The 16,787-nt window shown below is 42.4% G+C and overlaps 1 protein-coding gene and 1 long non-coding RNA gene across 3 annotated transcripts; one reads left to right on the top strand and one right to left on the bottom strand.

Moving 5' to 3' along the window:
• The first annotated feature begins 5,600 nt into the window (after positions 1-5,600).
• LOC118415791 (tubulin alpha-8 chain-like) lies at positions 5,601-12,212 on the top strand. Of its 2 annotated transcripts, none has more exons than XM_035820615.1 (8): positions 5,601-5,886; positions 8,002-8,230; positions 8,568-8,716; positions 9,193-9,345; positions 9,870-10,247; positions 10,734-10,853; positions 11,165-11,358; positions 11,707-12,212. In XM_035820615.1, the coding sequence occupies exons 1-8, from the start codon at positions 5,884-5,886 to the stop codon at positions 11,843-11,845; spliced, it is 1,365 nt and encodes a 454-aa protein (XP_035676508.1). In that variant the 5' UTR covers positions 5,601-5,883; the 3' UTR covers positions 11,846-12,212. The 2 variants fall into 2 exon arrangements, with proteins under 2 accessions (XP_035676508.1, XP_035676507.1); XM_035820614.1 differs by lacking the exon at positions 5,601-5,886 and adding an exon at positions 6,864-6,974.
• LOC118415792 lies at positions 12,195-16,442 on the bottom strand. Its single transcript, XR_004831141.1, has 2 exons — positions 14,604-16,442; positions 12,195-13,371 (listed from the first exon to the last, which is right to left on the bottom strand). It is a non-coding gene; the product is annotated as an uncharacterized LOC118415792 (long non-coding RNA).
• Between the last annotated feature and the right edge of the window lie 345 nt (positions 16,443-16,787).

Here is a 16,787-nt window from a genome sequence, read left to right on the forward strand (position 1 = left end):
TTGATGTATGAACTGAACTATGAAGCGTCTTTAGTCTTAACCTGGCAGCGCTTTAGACTGATTTTCACTGAAAGGCAAATCTAACAGAACTTTGGAGCGTGTTTTCAAAATCGACGCGTAGTTTTTGTGAAAGTCCTTTCATACCTATTGACCTGATCAGTTTCAAGTTTCTGTATGCGTCCATGGCTGAGCTTCTAGACTGGTGGCCATGCCAGAAGCCAAAGAAACCCGATCACCGTGACATCCCCATCGTTTAATGATACATATGGCGGAGAGCAGAGGGGCATTGTGGACACTAATTTCTGCGCTCACAGCGCTCTTAATTAGTCATGGACCCAAATATTGCGCTGGGTACACTAAACGTTCCGTGTTGGATAGTTCACATTGATTGGTATGCCGAAGGCGGAGGGATTTTCTAGTACGTTGCTCATACAAATTTTGAATTCTTACATTTCATTTATCTTTTTCATTGAATAGATATCACATAGACCAGTGCTGCACTCAAGTTTCAATTTATATCAACGTTAACGGCGCCACTTAACATGTAAAATTTGACATTACATTAGATAAACGTTTACATAAAACTCCGTTAACAAGAATTAAGAATACTAGTAGATATATCATTTAAGAATAAATGTGTGCGCTGAATGACCGCTCCCCACATATAAATATATTAGCAATAGAAGGAATAGAAAAATAGACTCAATAAATTACATATGGATTAATAAAACTTGTATAAATGCAACACCTATGTATAATGATTATTCGTCTCACAGATCTAAGTGTGTTCCAAAAATATGGATTCCGTTAAGGGCATGAAATAAACATTTTATGTCAGATCATATTATTCAGCTATATGAAGCATTCAGCATTTTTAATGCCACTTGTGACAATTATTACTAAGAATTGAGTAGATTTCGACAATCGAATTGGAATCTTACAATGCTACCAGTACCACGACTGTTCTTGTGCAAATACAATAGGACGGCCACACGATTCATGTTTCCGTTGTGAAATCCAAATATCGTCAATTATGTTCCATCACAGTTCTCGTTCTCTTCGATATGGCACTTCGAACACGATATCAGCTGTCGCTTTTGCATGACAATTACAGCATGATCTCAAATCGCACACTTCCAATCACAATCGCTAGTCGGCGCATATAGTTGGAGCGACCATCAACTCATCATGAACTAAGCTTGCGACTACGTTAATGTACGCTTTGTGCCCACTTTTCCGTCCAAAGAGAAAACGACAAGAAAACAATAAAATGATCTACAGAATTCAAATACAATTCAATCTCTACAGATCTACAGAATTCTTTCTTCATTGGTTTGGCTGTGCAATACGAACAGCTAGCTATAGGGTTGCCCAACTTTCAGAATGAAACAGTCACGAAACATTTACGTTCTTCTTCTTCCGTCACTATCGTCAGGCTTTATTGTTCTCAAGGTCTCATATTTATGATTGAAAGCATATATGATCTTGTTTCCTTCCCAAATGTATTCTATGAAACAATACTTATGGCATTTTCAACTGCACTTAGCCACTATCAGCCGGATGCCTTCCGGCGCCAACAATGCTTAACCACAGAAACTTATATCTGAAATACTACACGACTACAAGTGCACTGGTGAGATATGAAATTGAATTTCTGATCGATCTGATCATAATGTTAAGTTTGTTTTTTGGCTCAACATCAATCATGTTTAGACCACACTCTTTCTGCGTTCCAACTCTGAATAATCCATGTGCAGCAAAGTTGCTGTTTCTATCAGTTACACTTTTTTTCAACCTTTGCAAAGGTGACAGAATATATATCGATGGCACTCAAAGGTTTCTATCGATTTTAAACGACTACACAACTCAGGCGTTATTCTCCGGACACGGTCGATTGTACTGAAGCCCGGTTGCCTACAGACGTCGATAACTCATCATACATATGTAGGTGACAGCTGTCGCGTCGGTCAACCCACATCTAGAAAATAGTTGGCATTTCTTTACATGGCCGATGTCAAGAATGTTGTGTTTGTATTCAGATAGCTATGCCAATCATAGTAGGCGGCTCAAAAAGACGTGTTTTGTTTGTAAACTTTTCGGGTATTTTGACATTTCCTTCCCGAATTCAGTATTTCCGTAACCTTTTTTATATTTCAGCCATACCATATATGGTATGGTGAAATATATTGTATTCGTAATGTTTCTTTCTTTCTTTCTTTCTCCTGTCAAATCTTCAAAGCGATTCATCTCCGTCGTTCCGTGACCGAATGACCTGAAATTTGGCACAAGGGTAGAGTGGGTCAATACCGAGGTGCTTTTTTCTCATTTTTTTCATATCTGCCTCTAAAATGATTTTATTGAAGTTTAAAGGTCATGTTTTGACCAAAACGGTATATTGTGGCCCCCTGTTCCCTTGAATTACAATGGAATGACCTTAAATTTGGTGTAGATAGGCATTAGATAGTTGGTAAAATGATCCAAGTAAAATTTTGGGCATAAACTACTTTAAAATGCTTAATTTCAGCGCTTTTCTGAGTTGAAATTGGTTTTCTTTCGGCTTCCTGCCGTGAACTCCCGTGACCCCAGAGCCCACAGGTGCCAGGTGCCAGCGGTCTGGGGAGAGCGAGAGATAATTACTTTATGGACGCCAGCCAATCAGCGACGAGAAAGGCGAATGCTAGTTAATATTCATAAGCGGGGCCTTGCAATCCCGTATATACACAAACAGATGCATATTACAGCCTTACAGTGGCCATATGGCACCCTGTGCCGGGTTTGAAATTGTAGTTTGCGAGGATTTGGAGTTCAGACAGGGTCATTTGAGCGGTAGCGGACGGTACGCGTGCATTGAACGTTAGTGTCGATGAATTTACCAACATTCCGCATGGCACTATCAATCATTTTCGGCAGATTTGGACAAGGAAAATTGGACGGCTTGCGTTTAGTTTTGATAGGTAAGTTTGACAGTGGCGAGAATGCATGTATTTTTTCCCGAACAAATGTACGGTAGGTACTTCTAGTGTTGTTGTTGTTCTTTTTTGACGTAAACTTTGTACATTCAAATTGTAAGTAACTTTAAACTGCCAGAGTTTGAGCCCAATAAAACACTCTCAGTACCAGAGTATCACCACTGACCTCCGAAAAGAAACCCCCGAACAAAGTAGAAACACCTATCCTCCAGGTCTCGCACGCTACGAGCAGGAAATTATAACACTCAGACAAGATTACGTCCGATGGCTGATTGCATACAAAGTAAAACAATTTAACAGTGGTATGCAGGGGCATATACTTAACAACGAATTCGAAGGAAAATGAAATATATAGATAATATCTATTATCATAATACCGGTACGTTTACGACGATTTCTCTAGCCATACTGATTTGACAAATTGTCAACGCATCATTTTCTCCAGTTACATGTTGCTGTTATAGGTTACCCTTGCCACTTCTTCTGTGTAACTTTTCTGCCACTCTTGTCTTGCTAAAAGCGTAATATTGTAATTGTGACACGCCGCGGAATTACACGGCGAACGGGCGCGTGGTTGGGAGGGGGTACAAAATACCGGTAGGAAGAAACACGGCACAATTAACTGCCGCTATGTACATTTATACATCCTCTGATGTTCCTTCCTTTTCTGTCAGTAAATGCATAAAACATAAACCTGCTTGAGCATACAAAATGTCATGAGAAAACGGACGTATACTGTCAAGAATTTTCATTTAACTCCTGTCCGTCACAACCGCTATGACGTAACACTTCACTGCTAGCGTAGATATAAAAATGGCGGGAAAATGGCTGCGTACGTTCAATTTTGCCCATTCAGTCGTAGATCCGGGCTATTATGCAACGGTTCTTCACACTTTTACATGAGTTGTAGGTCACCAACAGAAATTCAAGATTGTTGTTGAATCATGTTCGTCTTGTGCCGTGAGCATGTGTAATTATGATCTATAAATTTGGCAATGAATGTGACAGTGTGTTCGTCCCACGACGAGCTGCCTTCCCCGAAAAAGGTACTGAAAACTTTTGGACTTGTTGTCTTCGAATACATTGTTATCGATGCTTTGTAAATGATGTATTGGACACCTAGATGTCTGAAGTGTGCACAGCTCAGAAATAACTATTGTTGCATGTGTCGATCTCTTTAAGTTCTAGTATTTTTAATCTACCGGTATAAGTCTTACTACCGGTATTATGCCAATGCATGTTAAAGCAAAATCAAATTAACTTGTTGGTCCTGGGATCTTTCAGAAAAGAAATGAAGCGACAGAGTGGTAGAATTCTTGTAAAATTTCGAGACGTCTCCGTTTATGTAATGGCTCATACAAAACAAGAAGAAGATTGAAGTTTTTAGCTTGAAAAAAAAAAAAACAACACTCCTACTACACAGTACCTGCACCTGACAATTATTAAAACGTATGCCCTACTTGCTTAAAAAAAAGTTCACTGCAATAATAAATGTACCCACATCACAAGGAGATTATGACGGTACTTAGACCTAGTTATCGAAGTGGAAATTGTTGAATGGCGTCATGTAATTTCATGACGAAAATCTTCTGAATGGAAGATGCGTTTTTTTTCACTCTCGGAAAAATAGGAGCTGCCGCAATTCTAAAAACCAATCAGTTATGCATAGGCGCTCCTGTGGAAGATTATATTCTTCTATATGGGCCCGGGGCATATTGGGCAAGCTCTGTTTTGACATGGAATCAATTCACAATATTAGTTCTCTTTTGGGGATAACTTACATTAAAATATTGCATTTTTGCGCAGGGGTGACTTGGAACAGTCCAATGTTGCGTGGGAATGGGTATGGCTGAAATATGCTGTATTTGCACCCAAGCAAATGTCGGCCTTTCTAGTGATTGTTACATGGTCGTTAGTACCATGAAGGTTTGCTCAGTTAAAATTGCAATATTCTAGACATTTCACATCAAAAGTTACCGTTGAAATCGTTTGAAACTTGCTGTTGAAATTCCGAATTACTATTTTAGTGTTTTAATAAGACGTGTGGAAAACACATGTTTCCTGAACGTTGGGACATGAGATATGTTGAGATTGTAAGCTTTGCGTTTTTTCTTAGATTTTTATCAAATCGTCATAAGATCTATTTACTAATCGCTTTCAGAGCGCACAGCGTACAAGAAGGAAAAATCTTGATAAAATTCTTCCGGTCCTTTATCAGACTAGCCTTGCTGGCGTCCGATTCACTCTTTAACGAGGGTCCCATTTCCAAACCGGCGCTCGGGCAAACAGTTTGCGGGAACGAAAAGTATTTAATAAAAGACAGACATCAAGACAAGAAAACGTAACAAAAAGTAGTCATGGGAGTGATAATTTGTGTGTACTTCTTAATATACGCTTTTATTTTTCGTTCACGTAAAATCGCACCACCGGGCCCTGCTTTGGAAAGATGACTCCAGTATAACTAAATGTACAGCGTTGAGAAACGGCTACTGCATGTATGTATGTAGGAGTTTTACTGCGACAGCTGCGCTGGCCGGTTTCCATGGCGCTGGTAGGATTGATGCGCGCCGGACGTGCGGCCAGCCGTATACATTACTGGTGGGTTCGGGATCCGTTCGGTTCCTGATCGTCACACAGCTGATCGTCCCACCGTGAGCGCTCGTCACATGCATCTGTCATCGACCGACTCCGAGAAGCACCCCTCCCATCCCATCCCAGCATCAGCCGCCTCAAAATAGCGCGCGTTACGCCATCGATGCCGGCCGTCAGGGCCTCTCTATAAATAGCAGCCGGCTGTTTGCGACATATCCATTTGCAGTGCTTCAAGAGATCCGTCGGACATCTCCAGAAGCCACGTCCGTACCAGTTTGTCTTCTGTCTACCCCAATCCAAGTGCCAAGGCCGACTACGTAAAATGGTAAGTTGATGTGAGGGGATAGTTGAGATTATTGAGATGTGTGTAAGTAAATATGTACGTTTGTGTAGGTAACATGATAGACGTGTCATAGCCTCGAGCGACTTGTCAAAATTCGGGGGTTGTTCGCGGGTGTGTCTCGTGGGACTCCGCGGTTTTCCTACCGCATTGCGGTAAAGAAGATTTACCAATCTAGGCACAGTTATCATACATACAGCGTACATACATGTTACGCATAAACAGGTAGGGTTGTATGGAGTATACATATAACATAGCAGACTATAGGAAAATCAGGGTGGACCGGAATTCGAGAGGTAGAAGTCATCGGCGTACATTTCATCAGACTGGTCTAATGGAACCATTACTCATGACATCACATTTAGATTTTGTTTCCGAAAGGCGATACCAGTTTGGAAAATACCACGGGCGTACTTGTGACTATCAGCACATGTGTTTTATTGAGAATCTTATTGGAACTGTCATTCCATCCGTTGTCGTGGAATTCGTTCTACTTTCACTTTTAGGGTTCACCCCGAGGTTGGGAATTCCACACCTCCCTATTGAGTTTACCCTGCCCGGGTCCCTTCAATTGATCGGTAAAGGTTACGTACTGCACTGATGTGGGTCTTCTTCTACGGAAATGTAGAAAAAGGGGAGGGGCGGACACGGGTGCAGCACACTTCTTTGATATTGTATACAAACTCTCATTTCCACCATCACATGATAAAATTCCTAGTGACGTAGTGGCGTTTATCTGTAAATTTCATTTCAAATTTTAGTGAAATCGGTAAAAGAAAAATGCCTGCTCTAGCAGGCCTGTTGTTTGTGAGTTTTGTGACCGTGGTTTGTAGTGACATGGACGACATGCCATGATGCCCTCCCGACGGACGGTAGGCAAATATGCGCGGCCCAGCTTCCTTAAATAGGGACGGCAGCAGCACGTGCCAGTTAGGACATCTGATGCTGGGTTTAATAGGGGCGGGACTGCGTGAGTTGAACCCCGGCCAGGATCACATGTGATACTATAATAGCCAGCATAGGGAATCAGCATGAGCAGAGGGAAAATCGGGAAAATCGGACCGGCTTCCCAGGTATTTTCCAATCATGGTATTTGTTTACGGATATGTCACTCGTCCAAAGGGGGCGTGGTTACCAAGAGAGGATAAGTTAGATTATATCTATTTGACTGAAGGTTTTAGATGAACCTTATGCTGTTGGAATTGATATTCTATCACGATATTGGGTCGAACCATGTCTGAAGAATAATTGCATTTCGTTTAGTTTAATTTCAGAGACAGATTTTATATTATTTTTTCTGTAGACATGTGGGCATATTTATTACGGTGACTCGCACCTAAACAGTTTGTCGAAACGCTTTGTTTTAAAGGAATAAAATGGATATCAAGGCTATAATCTCAACATCAGACTGTGTCCTTGGGTCAGCCGGCCAGACGATATGTCTATGTGTACTTGATAAACGCCTCGCCATGTATGGGTACAGGCCAAGTTACAGAGTAATCAGGGCCATTCGTTTTTAAGAGCCGCGGTTTTATTAGTATTCCTGGCCATAGCTTTGGTTCAGCGTGCAGCTTAACTGTCTATTTTGTGAAAACTGGCACGTCCAAAATATCGGTAATCGGTGGTAAAATGAAAGTGTGACAGTACACACTTTAATACTCGTGTCCCAGGGTGCATTGCAGCCCCTTATATCAATACATGTTCTGTATCGAATATCAAAGTTGTCTTCAACAAAAAATAGTGTAAAAATGTAAATTGACACAAATGGTTTGTTGAATATTGATTGTATGCACTCACGTGACCATTGCGTCATAAGTATTGTCCGCCATGCTGGAACGGTCAGACACGGAAGTTGCCAGGTTAGCTTTGAGTTTGTTTTTGTGTTCACTGACAAACACTATGGCGTTTGACTGATCTATTCATTGATATTTGACCACAATATTTATATCTGTAATATGATACTTTGGTAGCATAATAAGACTGGGCTGAGTAACAGAGGGAGAGGGAAAATGAAGCAAAGGGAAGAGAAGGGTCCTGAAATGTATGACTATGATCTTCACACAACTGAGTTGCCGCCATCTTCTTTCCCCCCTCCCCCAGCGTGAGTGTATCTCCATCCACGTGGGACAGGCCGGCGTGCAGATCGGCAATGCATGCTGGGAGCTGTACTGTCTGGAACATGGTATCCAGAAGGACGGGACCATGGAGGCGGACCACAAGACGCCCAACTTCAGCGGGGACGACTCCTTCAGCACCTTCTTCAGCGAGACCGACTCCGGCAAGCACGTGCCCAGGGCGGTCTTCGTTGATCTTGAACCCACGGTTATAGGTGAGCTATGCAACGGGAAAATAATGGACTCGCAGTCGCAATCTTGAACCATGATGAAGGGGACACAAACAAAGTAACACATGGGACCACATTCCTAACACCGCATCAGCGACACTTTGCGGCAGTGCGAAGTAGTACCAGTCGATATTGCCCTGATCAAATTCGAAACGTCGGCTACATCAATAACACTATTTTGTGTAGACAGAACTTTGTTATCTACTTTTAAAATTTCCTTCTATAAACACTATATGTCAGCAAGTTTGCTGCTTCATTTCCTCTCTCCATCTCCCCTATCCTTATTCATTCATTCATTCATTCATTCATTTTCTCCTCTCAGACGAGACCCGGACGGGGCAGTACCGTGCACTCTTCCACCCCGAGCAGCTCATCTCCGGTAAGGAGGACGCGGCGAACAACTACGCGCGCGGCCATTACACCATCGGCAAGGAGATCGTGGACGTGGTGGTGGAGCGGATTCGTAAACTGGTCAGTAAAAAGATTAATAAAAACGACCAAAGATCAAATGTGCTGTGCAAATGTGGGTTCGATAAAGAAATCGAAAGCGCCTATCTGAAATGTATGATTTGTCACAGAATTCATCCAGTGGCTTGGTTTACTTTGTATCATGTTTTATCTGGAGGTCAAAGCTTCATCACGATCGACGTACGCTTCAATGAAAAGCCCTTGATACACTTCATAACGGCGCCATTTGATAACGGCGTATCTCGTGGATAGCACCATACATGTGTCGCTGGTCTACTTACGGTCAGGTTGCCTACGTCATACAGCCTGATGGTGTTCTAGGATACTCGTGCATGAGTCCGGCAAAAGCCAACTGTCTTGTTGCGAAAGATGCTGTGTTTGATCCTTGCTGACGGTTGTTTCTGTAGGAGCCTGCTTGAAAAGCGACCTACTGCCTACGTGAAGCACTATTACTGATTACGTTGTAACTGTTTCTCCAGGCGGATCAGTGCACGGGCCTGCAGGGGTTCCTGGTGTTCCACAGCTTCGGCGGCGGGACCGGGTCAGGGTTCACCTCGCTGCTAATGGAGCGTCTGTCCGTGGACTACGGCAAGAAATCCAAGCTGGAGTTCGCCGTCTATCCCGCGCCCCAGGTGAGGTGGACACGAAAAATCTATTCGTGGCTGATATTGTAATGTTTATTGTTTGTTTGAAACTTTGTTTATTCATGAAAGCTCAAATCGGCCTGCAAGCCGCTTTTTATTGAGGTCATGAGGGAAGAGGCGATGGACAGGTATATACAGTAACAGAAATGCAATTTACATCGAAAGTAAAATACATGCGGCTGTTTATTATCACAGGTTCGTGATATGAGGAAAATCTGGTTTACAATTCTGTGTAGACGTTCAGCGCCGCCTGTACTTGGTACTCTGTTAAATTTTGCGGTTACATAATCTTATACCTCCTAGTCTTTATAGACATTTCCAGGGGGCAATACCATTATGGATCACTAGTCGGCGCTTCACTACCACCGAGATACATACATTGTAATTCAAATGAAAACGTAACTATCTGGCATAATTTTTCATAAATATCTGAAGAAGCATGAGAGTAAATATTGAATTTAATATCACCTCACAAAAGGTCAGTTGATAAACGCCCCCTTATCACTTTCCAGGTGTCCACGGCTGTGGTCGAGCCCTACAACTCCATCCTGACCACCCACACCACCTTGGAGCACTCCGACTGCGCCTTCATGGTCGACAACGAGGCTATCTACGACATCTGCCGCCGAAATCTCGACATCGAGCGGCCGACCTACGTCAACCTGAACCGTCTGATCGGTCAGATCGTGTCGTCCATCACCGCCTCCTTGCGGTTTGACGGCGCACTGAACGTGGACCTGACGGAGTTCCAGACCAACCTGGTGCCGTACCCGCGCATCCACTTCCCGCTAGTGACGTACGCGCCCATCATCTCCGCAGAGAAGGCGTACCACGAGACGCTCAGCGTGTCCGACATCACCAACGCCTGCTTCGAGCCCACCAATCAGATGGTAAGGTTTTTGTCACCTTTGTGAGAAAACCGTAACTTTCAACTGATAAAGAAACGAATTGGCTTAAAACATTTCTACACCTTTGTAAGTAAACCGTAACTTGTATCTGGTAAAGAAAAGAGTTTTCTGAAAACATTTCTACACCTTTGTAAGTAAATCGTAACTTTTATAATTAGCTGATAAAGAATCGAGTTTTCTGAATACATGTACATTTCTACCTCGAATGAGGATCTGCATGGAGTGGGGTGGGGGTTCGTTCCTGACAACGATTGACGCTGAATTACTGTACCGCCTACGTATCAAATTAAAATCAGTTTTCTCCGACGAGACCTGGAAAGCAATTAAGGTCGCCTCCCTCGGCCTAAAATGACGTAGCCTTACGGAAAAGGGATATGCCGCCGACGTTCTTGAATGTTCCGGTGTTTAACATGCATCATGTATCCATTTAATAATCGCATCTAATCAGCGATCTCCTCCCCATCCCAGGTGAAATGTGACCCCCGCCACGGGAAGTACATGGCGTGCTGCATGCTGTACCGTGGGGACGTGGTGCCCAAGGACGTCAACGCCGCAATCGCAACCATCAAGACCAAGCGGACTATCCAGGTACTGCAGCCTTTCCGGCGAGCGCTAAACTATAGATCCTCTTACGCATGCAGTTAGATGTTTACTCAGATGTTTAGCATACTATTATACATACTTTCATACATGTATTTTTGCAATTAGCCTTCGGGCATGAGTTTGCAATAAAGATTATCTTACTATTATACTGTGCTCAGTTACACCGAACCTTAAATGTATGGTATAATGAGTGTGTGGAGTACGCAAGAGCAAAACCTTCAAAACCTACAATATCTAAGACTAACTTCAAGTCTACGCTTCAAATGAGACAAAATGGCTTTTTCTAAACCCAACAGTTTGTAGACTGGTGCCCGACCGGTTTCAAGGTCGGCATCAACTACCAGCCTCCGACGGCCGTGCCTGGCGGAGACCTGGCCAAGGTGCCGCGGGCCGTCTGTATGCTGAGTAACACTACCGCCATCGCAGAGGCCTGGGCCAGGCTAGACCACAAGTTTGACCTGATGTACGCCAAGCGTGCCTTCGTACACTGGTGAGTAGGACCGTTACTTCTCCTCACGTTTATGCCACTTAAACATTCTTTGTGTAAATTACAGATGTCCTTCCACGTAATGATATTTTTTTAATGTTCCAAAATGCAAGATCTTAAGGTTGAACGAAAAGCAAACCATTAAAAGAAAAAAAAATGGTAATGACGAATTCGTTATCCCAAATAAGATATTCTGTTAAAAGAATACATTTGATTCCACCTGTTTCCTTCCTGCCGTTTGTTTTGGATCAATAAAACGAAGATATATGTCAAAAGTTTTGATGTTATGATGATGTGTATATTATGAAAGACTGTGGTTTCTGATCGGGGACGGTTCATTTCTACCCGCAGGTATGTTGGTGAGGGTATGGAGGAGGGAGAGTTCTCCGAGGCTCGGGAGGACCTGGCAGCTCTGGAGAAGGATTACGAGGAGGTGGCGACAGACTCCATGGATGGGGAGGGCGAGGAGGATCTGGACGAGGAGTATTAGATCATTAAGTCAACGCCAACTCAAAACTACACAAAAGAAGAAATATCCTATTAATGTACTGTATGATGACAATTCTACATCGGATTTAAGATCTGCACTTCCTTCTCAAACCTTAAAGAAAGAGCCAAAAATTCCATCGTTTCAATGATCAACCGATTGTCTCCGTAAGGTAACTCCTGTTCATGTCTGTAGAAAGCAGAATATGAAATCAACAAGTGTTGTTTTTGTACTACGAAATGACTGCATAAGGTCAGAAGAAAAGGGTACGAAGGCAATCCTTTGACGTTGCCAGAGTGCTCTTTCGTCGAAGTTTAAGTAAGTTATAACTATGTCAAACAAAATAAACAAATGACTTTAAAAAGTCATATTTGCGACAGTCTTTGTCGTCATTTGCATTTTAAGTATGAAACACGCACCAGTGACCGTGTGTTGACATTGAACATTCACTGTACATGCACATGGTATATAAGGCACCAAGAAGAGTTTCTTGAATATATTACTTTGGCAGAAAAGTCAGTGAATAAAGCCTCGTGCCAACAGTTGAAAATATCAGATTTTTAACACGCAACAATCAGCCATTTAATCACATACATTTTAGATATCATTTTTCAGCAGCAATATTTTCTTGAAAATATCTCTTAAATTACCTCAAAAGCATTCTTAACGAATGATGACATGTATCTCCACGGTGAAAATTCACTCAGTGAATGGCTTTTCGTGAACAGTTTTTAAAACCAGCACGTATTGAACTCCCCCTTTGCTCATATTAGTTCCGTCCGGTCACATTCGAATCTCTCTCTGTATACTTGTGCCGGGTATGTACAAGATAGCCCCTTTTCGTTTGACACTGTCGTGTTAGGCAATATGAGTTTCTTGTATCTATTTTCTCCCATATTTGGGATAGTCTCTGATATTGTAGGAACATTTTCTGCTAGACTATCTGTTTGTATAGGAGGGAGCCTAATACGTCCTGGGTGTGGAACATCTTCTGAAGGAGGCTTTAAGTGTTCTAAACCGTCTTTGTTCGCCTCGGTTTTGCTTGCTTCCGGAGTTTCTTCTTGACTGTGTGACGTCTCAGCTGGCTGTATCTGTATCTTCGTTTTGTTGACTGCCTTTCTCCAGTACGATGCTGCCCGAGTCTTTGGTTTGTTGGGTTTGAACAGGGGCGCCACCTTGCGGAGTACTTCTCGCTCGTGCATACAGGTTGCAAGTTTGTTACAACAGTTGCTGATCGCAACGGTTAGTAGGATAATGGCAATCATAACGATAACGAAAGCTAGCACCACAGGGAATTCCTGTATGGGCTCAGGCGCAGCCGGTCCCTGCGTTGTGTTCGCATTGGCTTGAAACGTTGAAACGGTCGACATGATGGCGTCATCAGTTTGTAACGTGACGTTGGCGGCAGGTGTTGATGACATCACGAAAGTGCCGTTGAATGAACGAAGTAGCAACGTAGTAACGCTGTTGGGTTGTGGGGTCGTTTGGGAGCTTCCTTGGTCTTCAAAAGGTATCACAGCAAGGAGCATCTAAAACATACAAAGAGGACACAAAACGATTTTGAGAAGAATGATTAAACTATACTCTGCTGTAGTAATTATTGTATTTACAGTATACATTTATTTCAGACCGAACTTATAACAAAAACTGAGATACGCAAAAATTATGTTGAAGATTTACAATTCACGTGATTTACGGTGTAACCTTGTGGTATGATAACCGATATATCTACCGCTGCCTTTTCCTGTTTATGACCGTTGATCGTGAGGTATAGCTTATCACAGGTCGCCGATTAGTCATCAATCAATTTTGCACCATGCGGGTTCATGTATTATATATTACGCCCGTACAAAAATAGGTTATCAACAGATAGATCAGCGTTTGTACATGTCCGATCAACTATAATTTCTGACAAAAGAATGCATGGATATCAATATTTGAACATCACTTATGGTTTTTACTATTCAGAATATCTGGTCGTAGTTGGTTTATTATCAAAATTTAATAAAAGGTACTAGGTTGAAGGTACAATGTTCGAGTTTGATACAAATATTCTGACTTAACTGTGGAAACGGCTGGAGTAAAGAAAAGTCTGTTTTAACTCCGAATTCCCTATTAGAGTGTGTACTTAGGACAAAACAGAGTAACCACATGGTCCGTTTCAGCCAGTTGTGCTGAGCTCTGACTTAACTGGGTTACAGAATGTTGGTGTAACCAAGCCATGTTGACAGGTGCGATTGAGGAAATGTACGGTATGCGGAATGCTCTGTACCGCCGACAGGTCCGTAACCGACCCGGTAACCCTCAGTACCTTATCTCAGGAGAGTTAACAAGGTGTGAGCTTTATCAAAAAGTCATTAGCGACTAAACAATGTCAACACCTTGGCACATTTACAACATTAAAACGAGCGCGACAGAATACAATGTACACGGTAGGTTGCATTAGTCAGGCAACACCGCATATCATATGAATTGCTAGAAGATAATTGTTTTCAACGAAGAGTTTCATGTCATCCTGGTACGTTTTCGACAAATATGGGTCCAGGAATGAACGTTACGTTTGTTCTAAAGATTCAGACTCATTTCGACCAATAGCCTACTAAGAATGTACGTAAAGAAGGTTTCGTCAGACGTTTTGTCACCGGACAATCAAAAACAGTGATTCCGTTTTAAGATACAAGTAACTAGTTCACAAATGGGACACGGCAAATACCAGAGCCCCTAGAAAAACATGGCGGCGCAGTCGAGCATGGTGGCTTACCTTGCAAAACGGAAATGTTGTCTTCTTCCCGCTACCAGGCTTCGGCTTGGTTCTGCTGCTGTGTTGGTATTTCCCCTGACGTGGTTACCGATGCCTCACAGAACGTTACAGTGGCGTCGTTTTGGCGTAAACAGGTCTAAATTATTCCTAGTGTCTTCCAGTCTCTGTTTGAGCAACTTTTGACCCCAAGGGTCCTGGTTACTGATGTTGATCCAACAAAACACCGAGAACAAACACTTCAACACACCAACCTATCGAGTAAATACTGTCACATCCGTTAAGCTGTCAAGCCGTTAAGCATTGCTCTTGTACAATTAGCCACAGTAGGCACTAGTCTTCAGGAACGGACTCTCATTGAAATAATTGTTCATTTTCCAGTTGCTCCCGGCATTTCGGTCGGTGGTGATAGGGCAGTTATAAGCTGGATTGATAATTTTCCAACACGTCAAGTCATCCGCGGCCAACCTTTCGGTACACTTCACGGTAATTTGGCTTGAAAGTCCCCGCCTGTTGACTCTTGATGTTGCGCAACGCTAACACCCCGTCTTCTGTGTACTTTCGTCACGGCTTGAAGATGAAAAGCCGTCGATTTTCAGTAGCTCGATTGGGAGACCAGACTGAAGCTTTGCCGTGAGAGTTGGTGCACTTGCGTACCCGCGAAACCACAGCTCGGCGTAATCGGACGTGATCCCAGCACGAAGGTGTCCATTGTTCTCAGATTATTGAGTTTTCTCTCGCTATAGAGACGACCTCGTCATCCACAAACAAAACACTCCGTTTTTCCCAAGTAACAAGGGGCTGGACTAATGAGTTTTGCACGCATGCTCTCGCATGTAGTGTATGGTCATTTGTGATAGAGAAAAAAGTTTCGGATTTTCCCTGTGGCACGTTTTAAAGATTTTTGCTCACAATGCATTTCCTGTAACTCCTGGGTCTCTGCCTAAACGATAAATGGAAAGCTAGATTGGAAGTATGATGGTTTCCCAAGTGATTACAATGCCTAGCAATGAAGGATATGATGACTCATTCATACTTCCCTTATATTACCAGCAGCGTCTGCTATAGATACATAGATAGCATTACATCCAGGAAGACAGTATAATATGTCATTGATGTATTGATTCCGGTAGATAAACGAGAATGAGTCATCACAAAAGGAAGTGGTCAGAAATAGAACAAAGTAGTTCTCAATTTTATGGACCCATTTCAGAGTAAATTTTATGAATGACACAGATCTACACAGATCTTGAATACAGGAGTGAATGCCTTGTTGGCTGTGATACCATGTTTCATCACTTCAATTCTTGTTACAACGTTTATGGTGTCTGTTTTGAAAATGTAGCCATCTTGTTTTTATTTGTACCATCTTGTATTCTTTCGCCCCATCTCACTATTCTTTGCAATCTGAAGAGGATGTCATCTGTAAAAGTTTCTTGCTATGGCCTAAAGATGACTTGCAAAGGGCTGAACAACATTTTCTTCCAGCAGCAATAAGCTTTCCAACAACTGAAATGAAACGTCTTAATTTGTTTAAACAACGCTGTATCAAGAGCACTATTGCAGTGTCAAGTTGTCGTTTCGTTTTCGCTCCGTGTCTCATGCCCTGTGATGTACTTGCATACATTGTCAGTAGATGGCACTTTTCGTCTTGTCGATGCGCAGGCGGCGGTGGCACTTGACTGGAAACACCTGTGCCCGACCTGAAATTGTGGGGGAAACGGCTATAATCCACCCATGGAGCTACTTCTACATGTAAGGCTAGTGGTGACCTTACCTACATAGGTCGCACTATCTATCACAATTAGACATTTAAGATAAACATAATCCTATTCTACCTAAAACCAAGGACGTTATCTGATATAACGTCCTTGCTAAAACTAGTAAGTTAATCCCCCGGGAAGTTATATCCCCTCCTTGCCCTCTTTTATTCAAGTGGCACAGTCCATCCCCCCCCCCCACACACACACACACACTACCCAGTCTAGTGAAAAATTCTAGTTCATTTTCACATACATCTTTCCCATTTTTGTCATCCACTCCAAATATTGTTATCTATGATCTGTTTTATGTATTGTCATATATTTATTATATTCTCTATACAATGTTTTGTGAATGTTAATAACATTTGTTAAAAACAATTTTCAACAAATCCTCTCCAAATATTTTAAACTTCGTTTATGCAAA

This window comes from Branchiostoma floridae, chromosome 5, assembly GCF_000003815.2.
Source record: "Branchiostoma floridae strain S238N-H82 chromosome 5, Bfl_VNyyK, whole genome shotgun sequence".
Lineage (NCBI taxonomy): Eukaryota > Metazoa > Chordata > Leptocardii > Amphioxiformes > Branchiostomatidae > Branchiostoma > Branchiostoma floridae.